Source organism: Tamandua tetradactyla, chromosome 14, assembly GCF_023851605.1.
Source record: "Tamandua tetradactyla isolate mTamTet1 chromosome 14, mTamTet1.pri, whole genome shotgun sequence".
Lineage (NCBI taxonomy): Eukaryota > Metazoa > Chordata > Mammalia > Pilosa > Myrmecophagidae > Tamandua > Tamandua tetradactyla.
In genome coordinates this window covers 95173311-95194056 of record NC_135340.1, presented here as the reverse complement: position 1 = coordinate 95194056, position 20746 = coordinate 95173311, and the positions used below count along the sequence as shown (strand labels likewise).

Below are 20746 nucleotides of genomic sequence, written 5' to 3'. Positions count from 1 at the left end.
AGCTAGAAGACGGAGCAACCACAATTCAAACAGACAAAAGAACAAATGGAGAAAAAAAATGGAAAACTTAGAGGAAAAATTTGGTCTAAGGGAAATGACTGACAACACAAAGCACACACACATTTGCATCATGGGTGTCCTAGCAGGAGAAAGGATGGGAAAAGGGTCAGAAAGAATATTTGAAAGAAATAATGGCTAAAAATTTCTTAACCCTTATAAAAAACATACAAATGCAAATCCAAAAAGCCCAACAACAGAATAAATCCAAACTGACTCACTCCAAGACACATATCGATCAGCTTGTCAAATACTGAGGAGGGGAGAATTCTACATGCCAACAGACTAGACAATTTATGTGAAATGGACAACTCCCTAGAAACATACAAACCTACACTGACTCAAGAATAAGCCAGACACAAAAGGACAAATATCGTATGATCTCACTGATAGGAACTAATTATATTATGTAAACTCATAGACAAAAAATATAGAATATAAATTACTGGCATAGATGGAGGCTTAAGAATGGGGAGTGGCTACTTATCGTGCAGAATGTTTACTAGTTTGAACTTAAATGTTTGGAAATACAGTTGACAGTTGCACATTATTGTGAGAATAATTACCAGTGCCGAATGGTGAAGGGGAAGTTCAAAGTCATGAATGCTGCCAGAAGTAACACTGGGGGTTAAAACACGGGAATGTGTAACACAGTGAATCTTGTGGTGGACATCTGTGATTAACTGTACAAATACAAAAAAAATTATTTCATGAACTAGAACAAGTAACTAGACTATTAGAATGAGTTAATAATAGAGGGACACAAGGGGGAAATGTTACCTATTGCAAGCTATAGACGATAGTTAACAGTAATTTCAATATTCCTTCATCAGCAGTAACAAATGTACCACGCCAAGACTATGGGCCAATAGACGGGGATAAGAATATGGGAGGATGTGGGTTTTTTTTCCTGGAGTAATGAAAATATTCTAAATTTGATCATGGGGATGTATGCACAACTATGTGATGATACTGTGAGCCAGTGATTGTATATTTCAGATGGTTTGTATGGCATGTAAATATATCTCAATAAAACTGCATTAAAAAAAAGTATTGTTTCTAAAACTGGGCAGTAGGTACATGGGACTTCATTTTATTAATTATACCACCATGTTTTATTATAGTCATTTGTGTTTATGTGTACCCATGCATGCACACATGCGTGTATATATTTTATGTATAACTACCAGTCTTACAAATACCACTCAGTAACAAGAGCTGGCGACAACTAACTTGAGGATGTTTTACTTCTTCACTGGATGAGTCTCATCGGATATCCTAGCAGAGGCCTAGGGGAAGGGTAGCTCTCTGCTTTGCTGGATTAGGCTACATATGACTTTCCAAGATGGTGGGGGAGGACAGCAAAGGAAACCTTCGACATACAATTTCCATCTTTCTCATTTTATGTTTATATTCCCTTCAGTTTTAGCACCTTATTTAAAAGTAACTGCAAGGGGGGTGTGAGGGTAGTTCAGTGACAGAATTCCTGCCTGTCATGTGGAAGACCAGGGTTCAATTCTCAGCCATGCACTTCCCAAAAGTAAACAAACAAAAACAAAGAAATTCAACAGATGGTCAAATGGTGCTGCAATAAGGGGATACTCACACGGAAAAAGAATATGACCCCTGCCATACAGCATACAAAGAAAAAAAGTAGCTGCAAGGGCTGCCACAGTAAAAAGAGGGTAAGAGCCCTTTTAATCCTGGTATCTTAACAATTATTGCTACAAAGAATTTCTTCTTTAACAGTAAACACACCATTACCATACTTTCTAAGTTTTATTCCAAAAACAAACAAACAAACAAACAAAATGTCCATGAAAAGTAATTATCATCATTACAATAAAGAATTCAACTGGACTGGAATCACAAGGACTCATTCAGTATATCATGTCCTATTTCCCCACTACCCAAGTTTTTTTAAAAAGTCAAAGCTCTCTTAGTGTAGATCAGGACAATTTTTACACTGAAATGATGCCCCAAATGAGTTAGAAAATCCCTGATTTTGTCTTCTATTTGTCCTTTTCTTTCTGTTCTTTTTCTTTCTTCTCACGCTCAGCTTTAGCTTCTTCTTCCTCATGCTTTTTGATCAACTGTTCCACTTCTTTTTGTTTGAGAACTCTGATTACTGTCTTTCCATTCTCTCTTGTTAATGTGGCAATTTCCACTAAAAATAAACACATTTGCATTATAAACAGGCATGCTTAGCACACAAACTTAATAGGCAATGACAGTTTAATCTGTTCCCAACATTTCAGGCTTCATTCCCCACTCTTCCAGGATTTATGATTATCACAATTCATGGATACTTTCATAGAACAAGATACTTTCTGTCTTCTAATGTTCTGATTACAACTTTCCTTACATATCTCTTCTCCTCGCCCATCCCAACTTTCTTAGCAGCCGTTTTGTCACTTCTTTGGAGAACGTGCAATTAAGCAATTGTTCTAGCTGGTCTGCTATTAGCTAAGCTGACCAGAGGGAACCATAATTTTTCTTGTTGGAAACTTGATGAAGGCTCAGCCAGAATCACCTACCAATAACATAACTGTTTTTCCACAGAATTTTCAAGTACTTTTTCTAAACAAAGGCCTGAAAAGCAGCATCCATTGCTACAGGTGTGTGTGTGGGGGGGGGGGAGCTTAAACCTGAAGAGGAAGGAATTTTTTCTGGAGGGGAAAATAAGTGAAGAGTGCCTCCTTGAAATCAGGTAGAAGGATGCAACAGATGGCAATTTGCAAGTAAATGGCATTTTCTAAGGAATATTAGCTAAACTATTCTAAATAAAATCAATGTTAATTTAGCACAATTTTTGAACTTTAGAAGGATTTATATGGTTATTCAACTTAAACTAAATACTTAAAAAGTTTTTAAAGTGCAAATAGGGGCTTAACATAAGAACTAAGTAGACTGAGAAGAACAGAACAGAGAGGGTGCCACAATTCATGCAAATTTTATACCTCTGATGAGGTATCTCAAACAAACGTATAAATATATAACTACATACAGGCACTTTATCATACATATACATAAATATGTATCAATGTCAACAAACCTTGGCAGTCTCTCTCCAGCCAACACAACAAGCAAACTCACCACCTTCCCCCTGTCTACGTGGGACATGACTACCAGGGGTGTGGACCTTCCTGGCAACCTGGGACAGAAATCCTGGAATGAGCAGAGACTCATTCCTAGATGAGAACCCCTAGAATGAGTTGAGACTCAGCATCAGGGGATTGAGAAAACCTTCTTGGCCAAAAGGAGGAAGAGTGAAGCAAACAAAATAAAGTGTCAACGGCTGAGAGATTCCAAACAGAGTCGAGAGATTATCCTGGAGGTTATTCTTATGCATTAAATAGATATCACCTTGTTAGTCAAGATGTAGTGGAGAGGCTGGAAGGAACTGCCTGAAAATGTGAAGATGTGTTCCAGTAGCCATGTTTCTTGAAGATGATTGTATAATGATAGAACTTTCACAATGTGACTGTGTGATTGTGAAAACCTTGTGTCTGATGCGCCCTTTATCTACCTTATCAATAGACGAGTAAAACATATGGAATAAAGATGAATAATGGGGGAACAAATGTTAACAACAAAAAAAAGAAGCCTTGGCAGACCATTGCTAACTCAAAGTAGCATGGCTCAGATCCTTGAGAATATACAGCCTCAAATCATTAGGCTGGGGATGTAGTGTAGGTTTGTGCCTCCATAACTTACTAATGTATCTTCATCATTTAACTCACTTAACCTCAAAAAAACCCAGTGTCTCAATTGAAAACAGGTGTTAAGGCCACCTAACCTGTAAGATCATTGTTTCAATGAACTTGGGTAACAAGTTAAAGGTCTAACATAACAGACGCTCAACCAATTCCCATCATTCAAGCAAACAAATGAGAGAAAAGAACATGAAGTACCTTTTTCAGCAGAAAGTTTACTAACATCCATGGTCTTATTAAGCACCTTGATAGCCAAAGCAAGTGCTGACTTCAAAGTCATTTCTCCTTCTTTGTAGTCTTGTTTTAACATTGACACAGCTGCCTATAAAACAAAGTAAAATAAACAGAAAATTTCCTTTAAGCTTTTGCATTCTTTAGGAATATGGATTGGTCAGAAGTATAATGCTTGAATTATTATTGGTGTTCTAACCACTACAGACAATCTTGATGGCAGGGAGGGGACAAAGAATGAAGTGGGGAGGAAGGAAAGGAATTTTTGACCAGGGAGTCTCAGACCCTCAAGGGATTCCTGGTGCAGTTAAGGGGGCATGTGAACTAGAACAGGAAAACAATGACATGTTTATTTTCACAACTTCTAATTGAAAGTTAGCATTTCCTTTAATTACAACTGCAGGCAACAAAACCCAGTAGTGTTAGAAGTACAAGCGACTTTGCCACCTACAGAAAGCACAGATATTTTCAGATCACACCAAAGGAGGTACTGCTATTTTAAATACTGTTCATACTCATCACTACTTCAAAATTATGACGTCATTAGATTCCCTGCTAGATTTCATACCACAAAAATACTCACAGCGCTATTATTTCCAATGCATGTGGCTTTCCATCCCCCGTAGTTTCCACTAGGGTCACTCTGATAAAGCTGAAAGCCATAGTGCTTATCCCAGCCAATGTACAGCAATGAAACACCAAAGGGACGTTTTCCTTTAATGAAGACAAAAAAAGGCAAACCTATCAACAATCTAAATTTAGTATCATTACAATTACTTGAAACTCAGTGAATGTGGCTAAATCCTTTTCTGTGAAGGTAAGCTGCTTCATAAACTGCTTTGTGCTCTGGTTACTACAGATAAGCTCTGCCATAAATTCTGCTTTCGTTTCTAGGAGAGCCAGGAGAGGGAATGAAAACAAAGAGGACCAATGCTGATTTCATTATTATGTAAAAGCAATTTGTTTCCAGATTTTAAAATGTCATTTTGGCCTTTCAATGTTCTATTAACAAAAATGACAATGTGCATGGGAGAAGGTTAGTTTATGAAACAGGGATGTATGAAAAGTTGTTTACTTACATGTTAACATTTTCAATTCCTTTTTAATGTCTTAAAAAGACTATTTACTCATAAAACATGTTAACTTTTTGAATAAAATTTCCATAAAATTATGTACCTCCAAACTGTGTATAAGCTTGTTTGATATCACATAGTGCTGTGACCAACTGCTCACAAGGAATTGGTTCCTGATACTGTAATAAATATCTAGAATTTAAAAAGATTAGGATATTAATAATTTTTTCCTAAAACAGATATACTGTATGAAAAATACTTTCTGAAAAGAAACCTATGTGATGGGGACAGCATAACAGTCACTTGTAATCTGAAGAGGGTGAGGGAAGGGAACATGCCAGCAGTCTAATATACTTACAGTAATTAATATTCTACAAATTTGGTTTTTAAAAACTGTAACTTTCACTTAACATATTTTTAATAACTTTAACCTTTGGAAAAGTCTAACTAATTTGTATATAATCAATTACACCATTTATGATCATACCTTTGAGCAATTAGCCTCAATTCATTTGTCAGAACATTGGCATCAGAAGTTATACCTGCCACACTGCAAGCCATGTCCCTTAAGAAAAAGAAAGACACTGATCTGTAAGTGGGGAAGATGCCTGCAAGGGTTATTTACAAGTATTAAAAAGAACCCAGTTCTATTACTTTTCATTCACCATGCTTATTCCATAGCTGCTACACTCTTCAAACAAAAACTATAGACATTTTATCTTCGTTAGATGCTTTTAACTTTATACCCCTTAACATGAAAGTTAAATGCAGCCTTAAGTTCTTGAATAGATGTATTTATCATTAACCCTGAGAAGCAAAAGTAAATTCTAGATTCAGAAATAGAACAGGGAAAGTAAAGAGAGGATAGGAGTGCAGGGGATTTCACAGGCCTGCCTGGGAAGCTTCAGGCTATGCTCCTAATTTAGGGTGTATTTCCTCAAGGGCTGTCCTGGTTCTCCTATAACCTAGACATGTTCTGTTGCTTTTCCCAGCCAAGCCCATAGGCTACTGAGCAGGCCAGTCCCGACAGTAGTAAAGATGACACTTTATCACTCAGCAGGCTAGTTTCTACTATTGAAAAGAAACTTTGTAGTCAACAAATCCAGCTCTCTACTAGCTGCAAAGTCCTGCATGCCCCACCATAATAGAAACCTCATTCAGTGGTTTCTTGGTTAAACTGTTTCCAAACCTTAAGGAAGCCCATTCATTGGCAAGATTCAGCATATGTCAAAGAAATTGTGAGCAGCCAAACCCTTTGAAGGTGTGCTATATGCCAAACACTTTACTAGATGGCTTTGCCTTTATTTTATTTAACTGCCTCACCCAACCCAGGAGGTCCTGAGGCACTGAGAATGAATTAATTGGTGTAAGGTCACACAACTTGTATGGATGGAGCCAATTTGAACCCAAATCTGTCCGACTGCCAAGCCCATGCTCTTATCACTATGTGAGCTGGTGCTACCCAAAGTGCTTGGCCATGCAATGAAAATGAATAATACGTGGTCCTGGGCCTCAGGGAGATTTCAATCAAAAGAAGTTACAAGCAAAAATGTTCACATGTAAAAAACAATGCACTGTTTATTTCCTCTCTACCACATTACATGGAATGGGCCTCCCAAAATATGTAGATTCAATATACATGAGAGTGACATACCCTAAAACTCTGTTCCCAAAGACATCACTTACTCATTGAGTTTATAAATTTTTTCAGAAAAGAAGACTTCATCAAGAAGCTTGTGTATGTTGCGTCGCTCTGCTGCAAGCAAGACACCATCGTTTGCTAAAATTCCCAGACAGGTGCCTGCATGCCCAATAGCTTCCATGGCATATTCAACTTGGTACAAGCGACCTACAGGATAAAACAAGCAGAGAGAAACCAGGACTCTCCTCTGTGCTCCTGCACAACACTGGTGACCTATAGGTCCATGAGAAATCAGCAAGGACATTGACAGGCTACAAATAAGAGTCCTACTTCCATGAAGCATATAATCAACTGGGTGACCATAATTACTTCAAAGAACAAAATGGATGAACAACTTAGCAACTACAAAAGAAATTTGTAGGTTTTCTTTTGTCCCTAAAAGTTTAACACTTGAGAAATATTTTATTTGAAACATACAATTTGAATTTACCTTCTGGGGAAAATATAGTGGTCCTGGAGTCATATCTTCGAGACTACAAAGAAAAAAGATACACACGACTCTTTCCCAACGAAGTAAGCAAACCCCTCCAAGCCCACAAGTCATCTTATAAAACAGAGCTTCATACACAAAAGTCTAGTATATAGAAAGAAACTGATAAAAAAGACACCATCTCTTTCCTTCCATTTCAATTTTCTCATGCAAATCTGTAATTTGAATACATTTATCAAACAACAGCTTATTGGCATGTGTAGTAACTCACCATGTTTTCTGAATTTTATATAATCCCTGCAAAAAGAAAATATGATCATTATTAAAATAAAATTTACAATTTCAAAAGCAATTTTTGACTTAAAAAATATCTGATTTGTTTTCTGCCTTCATTCAGCCTATGTTTACTGTGCACCTGCTAAGTGCGAGGCACAAGGCTAGATGGTCAAGCTTAACTTTCCCTTTGGTAGTCAGGTAAGAGGGGGAGACACAGATAATTAGAAAGTAACTGCAAGTTGAGGCACTGGGGATGGGAGTGGGGAAAAGGATGGAGAAAACCAAGGAAGTCTACTCTGAGAAGCTGATGCAGAAATTGAGTCTAAATTAGAGATGAGGGTGGTGGTGGTGTGGCACCCTCAGGCCTAAGAGGAAGGAGAGAAGGGCATTCCAGGCAGAGAAGAGAGAAAGCAAGAGCGAGGACATTGAGGTAAGGCAACATACCTCAATGGTAAGGGACAATTGCTGAGATTCAAAAAACAAACAAAAACAGAGGAGCAAAAGAAGCTAGAGAACTAAGCAAATACCCAAATCGTGTCCTGAGCTCTGAATACCAGGCTAAGACTTGTAAGGTTTTCTCTGACAGTCCCGAACTATGGGGGCGGTGAGGGAAATTAATACTCGGCATCGTCGTTAGCATTCCTACGAAAGACCACGGTGCTCACAGTGCCTTAGTGGAAAAGCCAAACCCTCACACCCCAGAGCCTGCCTATATCCCCAAACAGTGGGCTCTAGGGAATTAAAGCTGGAGAAGTGCTCAAGTGAAACTCTGAATTCTATCCTTTCGGGAACGGGTCCCACCGCAATGATTCCGAGCTTAAGAACCGCAGGGCCCGACCTGCTTTTCAGAAAGATCCCTGGTGAGAACCAAGGCAGGGTAACGAGTCAAGAGGCTGTTGCAGTGGACAGGCGAAAGGTAAGGAAGGCCCTGAGCGGGGGAGCCGGTGGGGCAGAAAGAGATGTGCCGCGCGTCAACACAACTCGCGCGTTTCCACGCCTCGTGCTGGGCACCGGACGGCTTTAAGCTCACCGGCACCTCCGGCGGAGCCAGTCTCTCACGGGCCTCTCGCAGGGAGACCAGCCGCCCGACGCCTCGGTCCTCCGCACGCTCCCCGACCCGCTGCCCCGCTCCCGCCCTGCCGCTCAGGTTCCGCGCTGGGAAGCCCGACGGTGGCCGGCCCGGGCCAGTCCCCGCAACCGGCCCGTCCCCGAGGCCGGTGCAGAGTCATCATGACCACGACTCTTTGGCGGCGGCTGCAGGCCCGGGCCGGCCCGCGACGGGAGGGATCAGGCCCCCGCGGGTCCCCAGGGGGGCACAGGCTCACCGGAGTAAAGACACTGAAGAATCAAGAAATAGAGAAAGCGCGTTACTCTGAGGGAGAAAAAAACCGCCACCGCTGCCCGTCTCCGCGGCGAATATGGCCACCGCGCGTGCGTAGAGCCGCCGGGGGGGGCGGGGCAGCCTAGGATGCGGAAGTCCCTCGGGGGGCGGGGTGAGGCGTGGGCGTGCGCGCGGCGCAGGCTGGGAGCCTCCCCGGTGGGAACCCGTGCTCTGGCGTGGGGAGGAGGGAGCGGAGGGCAGTCCCTAGCGAGAAGATGGCTTTGTAGCTAATTTCCTTCTCCCGCATCTTATGCTCTCCTTTCTCTTCACTGCCGTTCGGTCCCAGACCTAGGACTACCGTGGCTGCTTATCGATCCTGTCCCTGCCTCGCATGGGTACAGAGCACAGCAGACGGTGCGCTTCCCCCGCCGCACGTCTTCCCCTCTCCCGAGGCTGGCGTCCACTGTTTCTGCTGATACATGTAGTTTGGACATATGCAACGAGTTGGGACTGGTTGTTCATGCTTTCGGGAGAACTTTCTCCTTGGTTTCTTTTTCTGCCTTTCACCTGTGTGTCTGAAAGCATTTCCCCGTCCCACCTGATCGAAGCAGCATCCTACCATCACCCTATGTACACAGCCTTGTATCTTCTTCACGGCACTTACCCATATTGAAGTTCTAGTCTTTGATTACGCGTTCATTTCCCATTTCTTCTTTCCACCCTTTTATTCATCCAGCATCAGTTCCTAAGTAAACTATCCAGCATTCATGTTTAATTTTCTTTGGGCTAGAAAGTTAACTGGGCCTGGGCTAGTGTGTACTCATTTATTTAACTGCCTTCACCAAAGAAGAGGCCCAGAGAGCAGCCACTGTCCTCTTCATGTTTGGCATAAAATTATTATTTTGGGCTCTGGGCTTTGATAAGGAGGTGGCCTGGAAAAGAGTTGTTTTAAGATAGCCCTTGTCATCTCTTTCCCAAGCACATAGGAAAGTGGGCCAAAATAAAGCAGCAAAATCCACACAAAGACAGGCGGTACTTGAAAAGCATCCTAGGTAGAAATATTGTAAGTTAAGACATCCCAAGAGCCCCTGCCAGCGTAGTTCATTCTGCAGAATACAGCAAACATAAGTGAGATAGGATTTCTTAGGTTGTAAGAAGAGGGGTCAATTGAGATAAAAGGGCAGCGATAAGAATGGGCTTGACCTGTGTGACGCCTAAGACTCCGAGTTGGAGTTCTGAAACTGCAAGTCAGATTGCTGCATACAAGAACCCTTAAGGAAACTGAAAAAGAGATCAGGCTTCAGTTGGAGATAAGAATGAAGCCGATTGGGTGACTAAGGTGAATCAGGACACAGGGGTAGGGATTGTCAGTATTTTAGAGCCTCACCTACTGTTTGTGACCAAAGAAAGAGGTTTATTTGATTCAAAACCTAAATTTTCTGTAGCACATAATCTCACTCAACTAGCCTGGGTAGATCATTTTAACAAACCAAACACATGGAGCACAGAATGGGAATGAGGGCTTGCAATTCTCTATAGTTTAATGTAATGCCCAGATATGTCCCAGAGTATGTTGAGCAAATAATCAAAAAGTATTGGCAAAGTCCTTGGAGGGATGAGAGAAAAAATTTGGAACTAATAAACTTGACCACAGGGGAAAGCCTTGATACTTGATACTCAAAAGAGGCTTGCTCTTGTGAAGCCTATTTCTGTAGCAGAGAAGCTAAATCTACCTATAGTTATGCCTAAGAGTTACTTCTGGAAAACTCTTTTGTTGCTCAGATGTGGCCACTTTCTCTCTAAGCTCAACTGTGCAAGGAAAATCATTACCCTCCCCACTACATGGGACATGACATCCAGAGGCGAAAGTCTCCATGGCAATGTGGGACATGACTCCAGGGATGAGCCTGGCTCTGGTACTGGGGGACCGACAATGCCTTTCTAATCAAAAGGGGAGGAATGAAATGTAACAAAATGAAGTATCAGTGGCTAAGAGAGTTCAAATAGAGTTGAGAGGCCATTCTGGAGCTACTCTTATGCTAGCTTCAGCTAGATATTTCTAATTGCCAGGGTTTGCCAAACCCCAACCAAAACCATTCCTGTCAACCCTAAAGAACGCCTAGGAGGAGGACTTCCTGGAAGATGGCGGCTTAGTAAGACGCGCGGATCTTAGTTTCTTCTCCAGGACACCTACTAGGGGAGTAGAAACGATACAGAAAGCGCCCAAAGCCACAACAGAGATAAAAAAGACAGCGTACCCCATCCTGGAACGGCTGGCTGGCTGAGAGAAGCAGCTCGGGTGAGCGCGCGGGCCTTACCGGGCGGGGTGGCAAGCGGCCGGAGTTACTCCCTTCCCCCTTCCCGGGCCGGCTGGGAGAATTGGAGAGGTGGTCCCCTGAAACCAAGGCGACTGGCGCCCACACCACGCGCAGCCCCCGGACCAACTGAGAGAATTGGATCAGAAACCCCCAGGCCGCGGAGAACGGTGACCCCGTGACTCCCGGGGAACGTGCACTCTCTCGGGCGGGCCGCTGCCGCTGGCGCCCTCCTGCCACGCTTGTTGCCCAGGGCCGACTAGGAAATTCGGACGGGCTCTTTCCCTGGCTGCGGCGACCAGCAACCCTCCCTGCGTTCGGACACCCTCCCTGCGTTCGGACCCCGGGCCGGCTCAAGCCGCTTCGGCTAGCGAACCCCCAGGACGGCGAGAGTTTTCCAAAGTTTAAGGTCCCACAGCACCTTTTACTGGTGGGACCCGCAGACAAACGTGTGCCACGAGCGCCACCTACTGGGCAGGATAAGAAAAACAGAACCCAGAGATTTCACAGAAAAATATTACAACCTTGCTGGGTCCAACACCAAGAAAAATCTGAATAAATGCCCAGGCGCCAGCAGCAGAAGATAACTGTCCACGCTCAAAAGATTGAGAATATGGCTCAGTCAAAGGAACAAACCAATAGCTCAAATGAGACACAAGAGCTGAGACAACTAATCCTGAATATACGAACAGAAATGGAAAACCTCTTCAAAAATGAAATCGATAAATTGAGGGAGGACATGAAGAGGACATGGGCTGAACATGAAGAAGAAATAGAAAAACTGAAAAAACAAATCGCAGAACTTATAGAAGTGAAGGATAAAGTAGCAAACATAGAAAAAATAATGGATAGTTACAATGATAGATTTAAAGAGACAGAAGATAGAATTAGTGATTTGGAGGATGGAACATCTGAATTCCAAAAAGAAACAGAAACTATAGGGAAAAGAATGGAGAAATTTGAACAGGGTATCAGGGAACTCAAGGACAATATGAACCGCACAAATATACGTGTTGTGGGTGTCCCAGAAGGAGAAGAGAAGGGAAAATGAGGAGAAAAACTAATGGAAGAAATTTTCACTGAAAATTTCCCAACTCTTATGAAAGACCTAAAATTACAGATCCAAGAAGTGCAGCGCACCCCAAAGAGATTAGACCCAAATAGGCGTTCTCCAATACACTTACTAGTTAGAATGTCAGAGGTCAAAGAGAAAGAGAAGATCTTGAAAGCAGCAAGAGAAAAGCAATCCATTACATACAAGGGAAACCCAATAAGACTTTGTGTAGATTTCTCAGCAGAAACCATGGAAGCTAGAAGACAGTGGGATGATATATTTAAAATACTAAAAGAGAAAAACTGCCAACCAAGACTCCTATATCCAGCAAAATTATCCTTCAAAAATGAGGGAGAAATTAAAACATTCTCAGACAAAAAGTCACTGAAAGAATTTGTGACCAAGAGACCAGCTCTGCAAGAAATACTAAAGGGAGCACTAGAGTCAGATACAAAAAGACAGAAGAGAGAGGTATGGAGAAGAGTGTAGAAAGAAGGAAAGTCAGATATGATATATATAATACAAAAGGCAAAATGGTAGAGGAAAATATTATCCAAACAGTAATAACACTAAATGTCAATGGACTGAATTCCCCAATCAAAAGACATAGATTGGCAGAATGGATTAAAAAACAGGATCCTTCTATATGCTGTCTACAGGAAACACATCTTAGACCCAAAGATAAACATAGGTTGAAAGTGAAAGGTTGGGAAAAGATATTTCATGCAAATAACAACCAGAAAAGAGCAGGAGTGGCTATACTAATATCCAACAAATTAGACTTCAAATGTAAAACAGTTAAAAGAGACAAAGAAGGACACTATATACTAATAAAAGGAACAATTAAACAAGAAGACATAACAATCATAAATATTTACGCACCGAATCAGAATGCCCCAAAATACGTGAGGAATATACTGCAAACACTGAAAAGGGAAATAGACTCATATACCATAATAGTTGGAGACTTCAACTCACCACTCTCATCAAGGGACAGAACATCTAGAGAGAGGATCAACAAAGAAATAGAGAATCTGAATATTACTATAAATGAACTAGACTTAATAGACATTTATAGGACATTACATCCCACAACAGCAGGATACACCTTTTTCTCAAGTGCTCATGGATCATTCTCAAAGATAGACCATATGCTGGGTCACAAAGCAAGTCTCAACAAATTTAAAAAGATTGAAATCTTACACAACACTTTCTCGGACCATAAAGGATGATGTTGGAAATCAATAATAGGCAGAGTGCCAGAAAATTCACAAATACGTGGAGGCTCAACAACACACTCCTAAACAACGACTGGGTCAAAGAAGAAATTGCAAGGGAAATTAGCAAATACCTCGAGGCGAATGAAAATGAAAACACAACATATCAAAACTTATGGGACGCAGCAAAGGCAGTGCTAAGAGGGAAATTTATTGCTCTAAATGCCTATATCAGAAAAGAAGAAAAGGCAAAAATTCAGGAATTAACTATCCATTTGGAAGAACTGGAGAAAGAACAGCAAGCTAACCCCAAAGCAAGCAAAAGGAAAGAAATAACAAAGATTAGAGCACAAATAAATGAAATTGAAAACATGAAAACAATAGAGAAAATCAATAAGGCCAGAAGTTGGTTCTATGAGAAAATCAATAAGATTGATGGGCCCTTAGCAAGATTGACAAAAAGAAGAAGAGAGAGGATGCAAATAAATAAGATCAGAAATGGAAGAGGAGACATAACTACTGACCTCACAGAAATAAAGGAGGTAATAACAGGATACTATGAACAACTTTACGCTAATAAATACAACAATTTAGAGGAAATGGACGGGTTCCTGGAAAGACATGAACAACCAACTTTGACTCAAGAAGACATAGATGACCTCAACAAACCAATCACAAGTAAAGAAATTGAATTAGTCATTCAAAAGCTTCCTAAAAAGAAAAGTCCAGGACCAGATGGCTTCACATGTGAATTCTACCAAACGTTCCAGAAAGAATTAGTACCAATTCTCTTCAAACTCTTCCAAAAAATCGAAGTGGAGGGAAAACTACCTAATTCATTCTATGAAGCCAACATCACCCTCATACCAAAACCAGGCAAAGATATTACAAAAAAAGAAAACTACAGACCAATCTCTCTAATGAATACAGATGCAAAAATCCTCAATAAAATTCTAGCAAATCGTATCCAACAACACATTAAAAGAATTATACATCATGACCAAGTAGGATTCATCCCAGGTATGCAAGGATGGTTCAACATAAGAAAATCAATTAATGTAATACACCATATCAACAAATCAAAGCAGAAAAATCACATGATCATCTCAATTGATGCAGAGAAGGCATTCGACAAGATTCAACATCCTTTCCTGTTGAAAACACTTCAAAAGATAGGAATACAAGGGAACTTCCTTAAAATGATAGAGGGAATATATGAAAAACCCACAGCTAATATCATCCTCAATGGGGAAAAATTGAAAACTTTCCCCCTAAGATCAGGAACAAGACAAGGATGTCCACTATCACCACTATTATTCAACATTGTGTTGGAGGTTCTAGCCAGAGCAATTAGACAAGAAAAAGAAATACAAGGCATCAAAATTGGAAAGGAAGAAGTAAAACTATCACTGTTTGCAGACGATATGATACTATACGTCGAAAACCCGGAAAAATCCACAACAAAACTACTAGAGCTAATAAATGAGTACAGCAAAGTAGCAGGTTACAAGATCAACATTCAAAAATCTGTAGCATTTCTATACACTAGTAATGAACAAGCTGAGGGGGAAATCAAGAAACGAATCCCATTTACAATTGCAACTAAAAGAGTAAAATACCTAGGAATAAATTTAACTAAAGAGACAAAAAACCTATATAAAGAAAACTACAAAAAACTGCTAAAAGAAATCACAGAAGACCTAAATAGATGGAAGGGCATACCGTGTTCATGGATTGGAAGACTAAATATAGTTAAGATGTCAATCCTACCTAAATTGATTTACAGATTCAATGCAATACCAATCAAAATCCCAACAACTTATTTTTCAGAAATAGAAAAACCAATAAGCAAATTTATCTGGAAGGGCAGGGTGCCCCGAATTGCTAAAAACATCTTGAGGAAAAAAAACGAAGCTGGAGGTCTCGCGCTGCCTGACTTTAAGGCATATTATGAAGCCACAGTGGTCAAAACAGCATGGTATTGGCATAAAGATAGATATATCGACCAATGGAATCGAATAGAGTGCTCAGATATAGACCCTCTCATCTATGGACATTTGATCTTTGATAAGGCAGTCAAGCCAACTCACCTGGGACAGAGCAGTCTCTTCAATAAATGGTGCCTAGAGAACTGGATATCCATATGCAAAAGAATGAAAGAAGACCCATCTCTCACACCCTATACAAAAGTTAACTCAAAATGGATCAAAGATCTAAACATTAGGTCTAAGACCATAAAACAGTTAGAGGAAAATGTTGGGAGATATCTTACGGATCTTACAACTGGAGGCGGTTTTATGGACCTTAAACCTAAAGTAAGAGCACTGAAGAAGGAAATAAATAAATGGGAACTCCTCAAAATTAAACACTTTTGTGCATCAAAGAACTTCATCAAGAAAGTAGAAAGACAGCCTTCACAATGGGAAACAATATTTGGAAATGATATATCAGATAAAGGTCTAGTATCCAGAATTTATAAAGAGATTGTTCATCTCAACAACAAAAAGACAGCCAACCCAATTACAAAATGGGAAAAAGACTTAAACAGACACCTCTCAGAAGAGGAAATACGGATGGCCAAGAGGCACATGAAGAGATGCTCAATGTCCCTGGCCATTAGAGAAATGCAAATCAAAACCACAATGAGATATCATCTCACACCCACCAGAATGGCCATTATCAACAAAACAGAAAATGACAAGTGCTGGAGAGGATGCGGAGAAAGAGGCACACTTATCCACTGTTGGTGGGAATGTCAAAGGGTGCAACCACTGTGGAAGGCAGTTTGGCGGTTCCTCAAAAAGCTGAATATAGAATTGCCATACGACCCAGCAATACCATTGCTAGGTATCTACTCAAAGGACTTAAGGGCAAAGACACAAACGGACATTTGCACACCAATGTTTATAGCAGCATTATTTACAATTGCAAGGAGATGGAAACAGCCAAAATCTCCATCAACAGACGAGTGGCTAAACAAACTGTGGTATATACATACGATGGAATATTATGCAGCTTTAAGACAAGATAAACTTATGAACCATGTAATAACATGGATGGACCTAGAGAATATTATGCTGAGTGAATCCAGCCAAAAACTGAAGGACAAATACTGTATGGTCCCACTGATGTGAACGGACATTCGAGAATAAACTTGAAATATGTCATTGGTAACAGAGTTCAGCAGGAGTTAGAAACAGGGTAAGACAATGGGTAATTGAAGCTGAAGGGATACAGACTGTGCAACAGGACTAGATACAAAAACTCAAAAATGGACAGCACAATAATACCTAATTGTAAAGTAATCATGTTAAAACACTGAATGAAGCTGCATCTGAGCTATAGGTTTTTGTTTTGTTTTGTTTTGATTTTACTATTATTACTTTTATTTTTTTCTCTATATTAACATTCTATATCTTTTTCGGTTATGTTGCTAGTTCTTCTAAGCCAATGCAAATGTACTAAGAAATGATGATCATGCATCTATGTGATGATGTTAAGAATTAATGATTGCATGTGTAGAATGGTATGATCTCTAAATGTTGGGTTAATTTCTTTTTTCCGTTAATTAAAAAAAAAAAAAAAGAGAAGGGATAATTGGAGATGAAGGGATACAGACTGTACAACGGGACTGGATATAAAAACTCAGAAATGGACAGCACAATACTACCCAATTGTAATGCAATTATGTTAAAACACTGAATGAAGCTGCATGTGAGGTATAGGTTTTTTGTTTTTGTTTTTTTTGTTTTTTTTTCTTTCTATTATTGTTTTAATTCTTATTCTGTTGTCTTTTTATTTCTTTTTCTAAATCGATGCAAATGTACTAAGAAATGATGAATATGCAACTATGTGATGTTATTAAGAATTACTGATTGTACATGTAGATTGGAATGATTTCTAATTGTTTTGTTAATTCTTTTTTTAATTAATAAAAAAAAAAAAAAAGAATGCCTAGGAGTTTTTCTGAGATTCTATGAAAGTGTCACACACTAAGATTACTTTCCATAAACCTATAACCTCCAAATGGGTTCCTAGGCCAGAGAAGTCCTGAAAGCTAGAGAGGTCAGCTGTTCCAGGAACATCAAGTAGTTCTATTCCCCTGTCCCATATTACTGACATCCCTTTCCAACGTGAAAAAGTTAGAATTGGCATAGCCCAAATACCCCTAAAGATTGGGAAAAGGATCAAAGGAGGAGTTATAACTCCTTCACCGGTGTGACTGCCGAATCACTGTATTGATATTTCTTTCAGTCTCCAGTGTCTTAGAGCAGGCTAGAAGGGAAAACCTGAAGTTGTGGAGCTGTAACCCATACCAAACTCTGAAATCTGTTCTATAACTACTTGTTACAATGTATTTTGAAATTTATTGCTTTTTTGTATATATGTTATATTTCACAATAAAAAATATTTTTTAAAAAATGAGCTTGACAAGTTTCAGTGAGAGTAATTCAGTCTGGCCAGAATGGAAGATACAGAAAGTAAAGGAGGAAAGGCATTTAGGCCAAACTGTATTTTCTATAGGTAATTGAAAGTCAGGAATAAGTGGATGTTTGGGGATGAGGCATATTTTCTTTTTCTAAGATGGTCTCAACAAGATTCTCCCATTCCATAGGCTCCTCTTACAATGTGACTTGACGCCTCCCACAGAGAGGTGAGTTCTGTGTCCTCTTACCCTACATCCGGGTGGCTCTAGGACTACAATGAAAGTGATGAGAACAACCCAAGTGACCACGAACAAATGCATAGATAAACAAAATGTTGTATACATATACAATGACTATTACTCAGCCTTAAAAAGGCATGAAGTTCGGATACAGGTGTCAACATGGATGAACCGTGAAAACATCATGTTGAGGGAAATAAGCCAGACACAAAAGGGCAAATATTGTATGATCTCATCAATATGAAATAATTAGAATAAGCAATTTCCAAGAGTCAGAAATTAGAATAAAGGTTACTAAGGGCCCGGGTGAAGGTAAGGAATGGGAAGTTAATGCTTAACTGGTGCAGAATTTCTGTTTGGGGTGATGGAGAGGTTTTGGTAATTGGTGGTGAAGATGGTAGTATGTATGGCATTGTAAACTTGATTGACACCACTGAATTGTGTAGTTGGATGTGGTTAAAACGAATGTTTAGGTTGTACATGTGTTACTAGAATATTTTTTTTTTTAAAAAAAGCTATAGGACTGTGTAACACAAGCAGTGACCCCTAATGTAAACTATGGACTACAGTTCATAGTACATTTGTAATATTCTTTCATCAGTTGTAACCAGGTGCCACACTAATGCAATTGTTCTTAATAGGGGTCTATGGGAACCAGTTTAGTTTTCCAATCCATGAACACAGAGTGTCTTTACATTTATTTAGCTCTTCTTTGATTTCTTTTAGCAATGTCTTGATTTCTGTGCATAAGTCCTTCACATCTCTGGTTAATTTATCCCTAGAAATTTGATTCTTCAGTTGCTATTGTAAATGGAATTTTTATCCAGTTTTCCTCTTCAAATTGTTCATTACTAGTGTATAGAAACACACTAAATTTTGGTGTTGATCTTGTACCCTAACACTTTGCTAAATTCATTAGCTCTTCTAGCTTTGTTAAGGGTACAAGAGGATTTTCTCTATATGGGATCATGTCATCTGCAAATGGGGAAGGTTTTACTTCTTCCTCTCCAATTTGGGTGTCTTTTATTTCTTTTTCTTGCTTAATTGATCTGGTCAGAACTTCCAGTACAGTGTTGAATAACAGTGGTGACAGTGGGCATCCTTATCTTGTTCCTGATCTTAGAGGGAAAGCTTTCCAACTTTCACATTGAATATCATGTTAGCTGTGGGTTTTCCATCTACATCCTTTATGATGTTGAGTAAGTTTCCTTCTATTCCTAGTTTTCTAAGTGTTTTTACCAAGGAGGGGCACTAGATTTTGTCAAATGCCTTTTTTTACATCAATTGAAATAATCATATGGTGGTACATTACATTAGTTTTCTCATGTTGATCCACCCTGGCATATTTGGGATAAATCCCACTTAATCATGGTGTATAATCCTTTCAGTGTGCTGTAGGATTTGGTTTGCTGGTATTTTATTAAGGATTTTTTGCATCTATATTCATAAAGGATATAGGTCTGCAGTTTTATTTTCTTGTGTTATCTTTATCTGACTTTGGTATTAGGGTGATGTTGGCCTCATGGGATGAGTTAGGGCGTGTTCCCTTATCTTCACTTTTTTTGGTAAGAGTTTCAACAGGATTGGTTTGATCCCTTCTTGGTAAAATTCACCAGTGAAACTATCTGACCCTAGTCTTTGTTGGTAGGTTTTTGATTCCTAATACAATCTCTTTACTTATCATTGGTTTGTTGAGATCGTCTATGTCTTCTTGAGTTGGTGTAGGTAAGATTTGTCCATTTCATCTAGGTTATCTAATTTGTTGACATACATTTGTTCACAATATTCTCTTAGAATCCTTTTTATTTCTTGGGTCAGTAGTAATGTTTTTCATTTTAGTTATTTGTGTCTTTTCTCTTTCTCATCCTAGTTAAAGATATGTTGATTTTAGTTATCTTTTCCAAGAACCAACTTGGTTTTGTTGATTTTCTCTACTGGTTTTTTTTTTTTTTTTTTAAATACTCCATTCATTTATCTCCATTATAATTTTTATTATTTCTTCCCTTATTTTTACTTTGGGTTTAGCTTTCTTTTCTTTTACTAGATCCCCAGCAGTGACATTAGGCCTCTGGTTTGAGGGTTTTTGTTTTTTTTTGTTTGTTTGTTTGTTTGTTTTTAATGTTAAGTATTTAGAGCTGAAAATGTACCTCTCAGCGCTGACTTTGCTACCTCCCCTAAGTTTTGCTATGTAGTGTTTTCATTTTCATTTGCCTTAATATATTTCCTATTTCCCCCATAGTTTCTTCTTTGACCCATTATTTAATTTCCACAATATAATTTTCCAGTCTCCCTCTGTTACTGACTTCTAGCTTCATTCCACTGTGATCAGAGAAGACATATCATACGATTTCAATCTTTTTACATTTTTTGTGACTTAACATTTATTTGGTCTATCCCAGAGAATGATCCACATGCCTACTTTCATATTTATTTGAATTTTTGTAGTGTATTATTTTGAATCCCTTCTCAAAATGGGACTTCTCATTTTTTTGTCTATCTATTTTTTATATTTTTTGTGATTACTATGGGGAGTAAATTTAATATCCTAAACCTATAATAATCATAGTTGATTTGATACCTAATTCACCTCAACATCATATGCACACAGTTTCTCTACCCATCCATCCCCTCATCCTTTTGTTGAACTTTTTACAAATTATAACTTTACACATCATATATACAAAACCA

General features: G+C 39.3%; 1 protein-coding gene and 1 long non-coding RNA gene across 3 annotated transcripts; one reads left to right on the top strand and one right to left on the bottom strand.

Moving 5' to 3' along the window:
- Positions 1-1823: 1823 nt before the first annotated feature.
- Positions 1824-8937, bottom strand: PSMA4 (proteasome 20S subunit alpha 4). Of its 2 annotated transcripts, none has more exons than XM_077128586.1 (9): positions 8811-8937; positions 7481-7506; positions 7210-7252; positions 6764-6926; positions 5565-5642; positions 5181-5269; positions 4588-4718; positions 3972-4095; positions 1824-2224 (listed from the first exon to the last, which is right to left on the bottom strand). In XM_077128586.1, exons 2-9 carry the CDS (start codon positions 7481-7483, stop codon positions 2070-2072), a joined length of 786 nt encoding a protein of 261 aa, XP_076984701.1. In that variant the 5' UTR covers positions 7484-7506; positions 8811-8937; the 3' UTR covers positions 1824-2069. The 2 variants fall into 2 exon arrangements, with proteins under 2 accessions (XP_076984701.1, XP_076984702.1); XM_077128587.1 differs by lacking the exon at positions 8811-8937 and adding an exon at positions 8516-8623.
- LOC143656444 (uncharacterized) lies at positions 8683-9494 on the top strand. Its single transcript, XR_013162499.1, has 2 exons — positions 8683-8916; positions 9153-9494. It is a non-coding gene; the product is annotated as an uncharacterized LOC143656444 (long non-coding RNA).
- The last annotated feature ends 11252 nt before the right edge of the window (positions 9495-20746 follow it).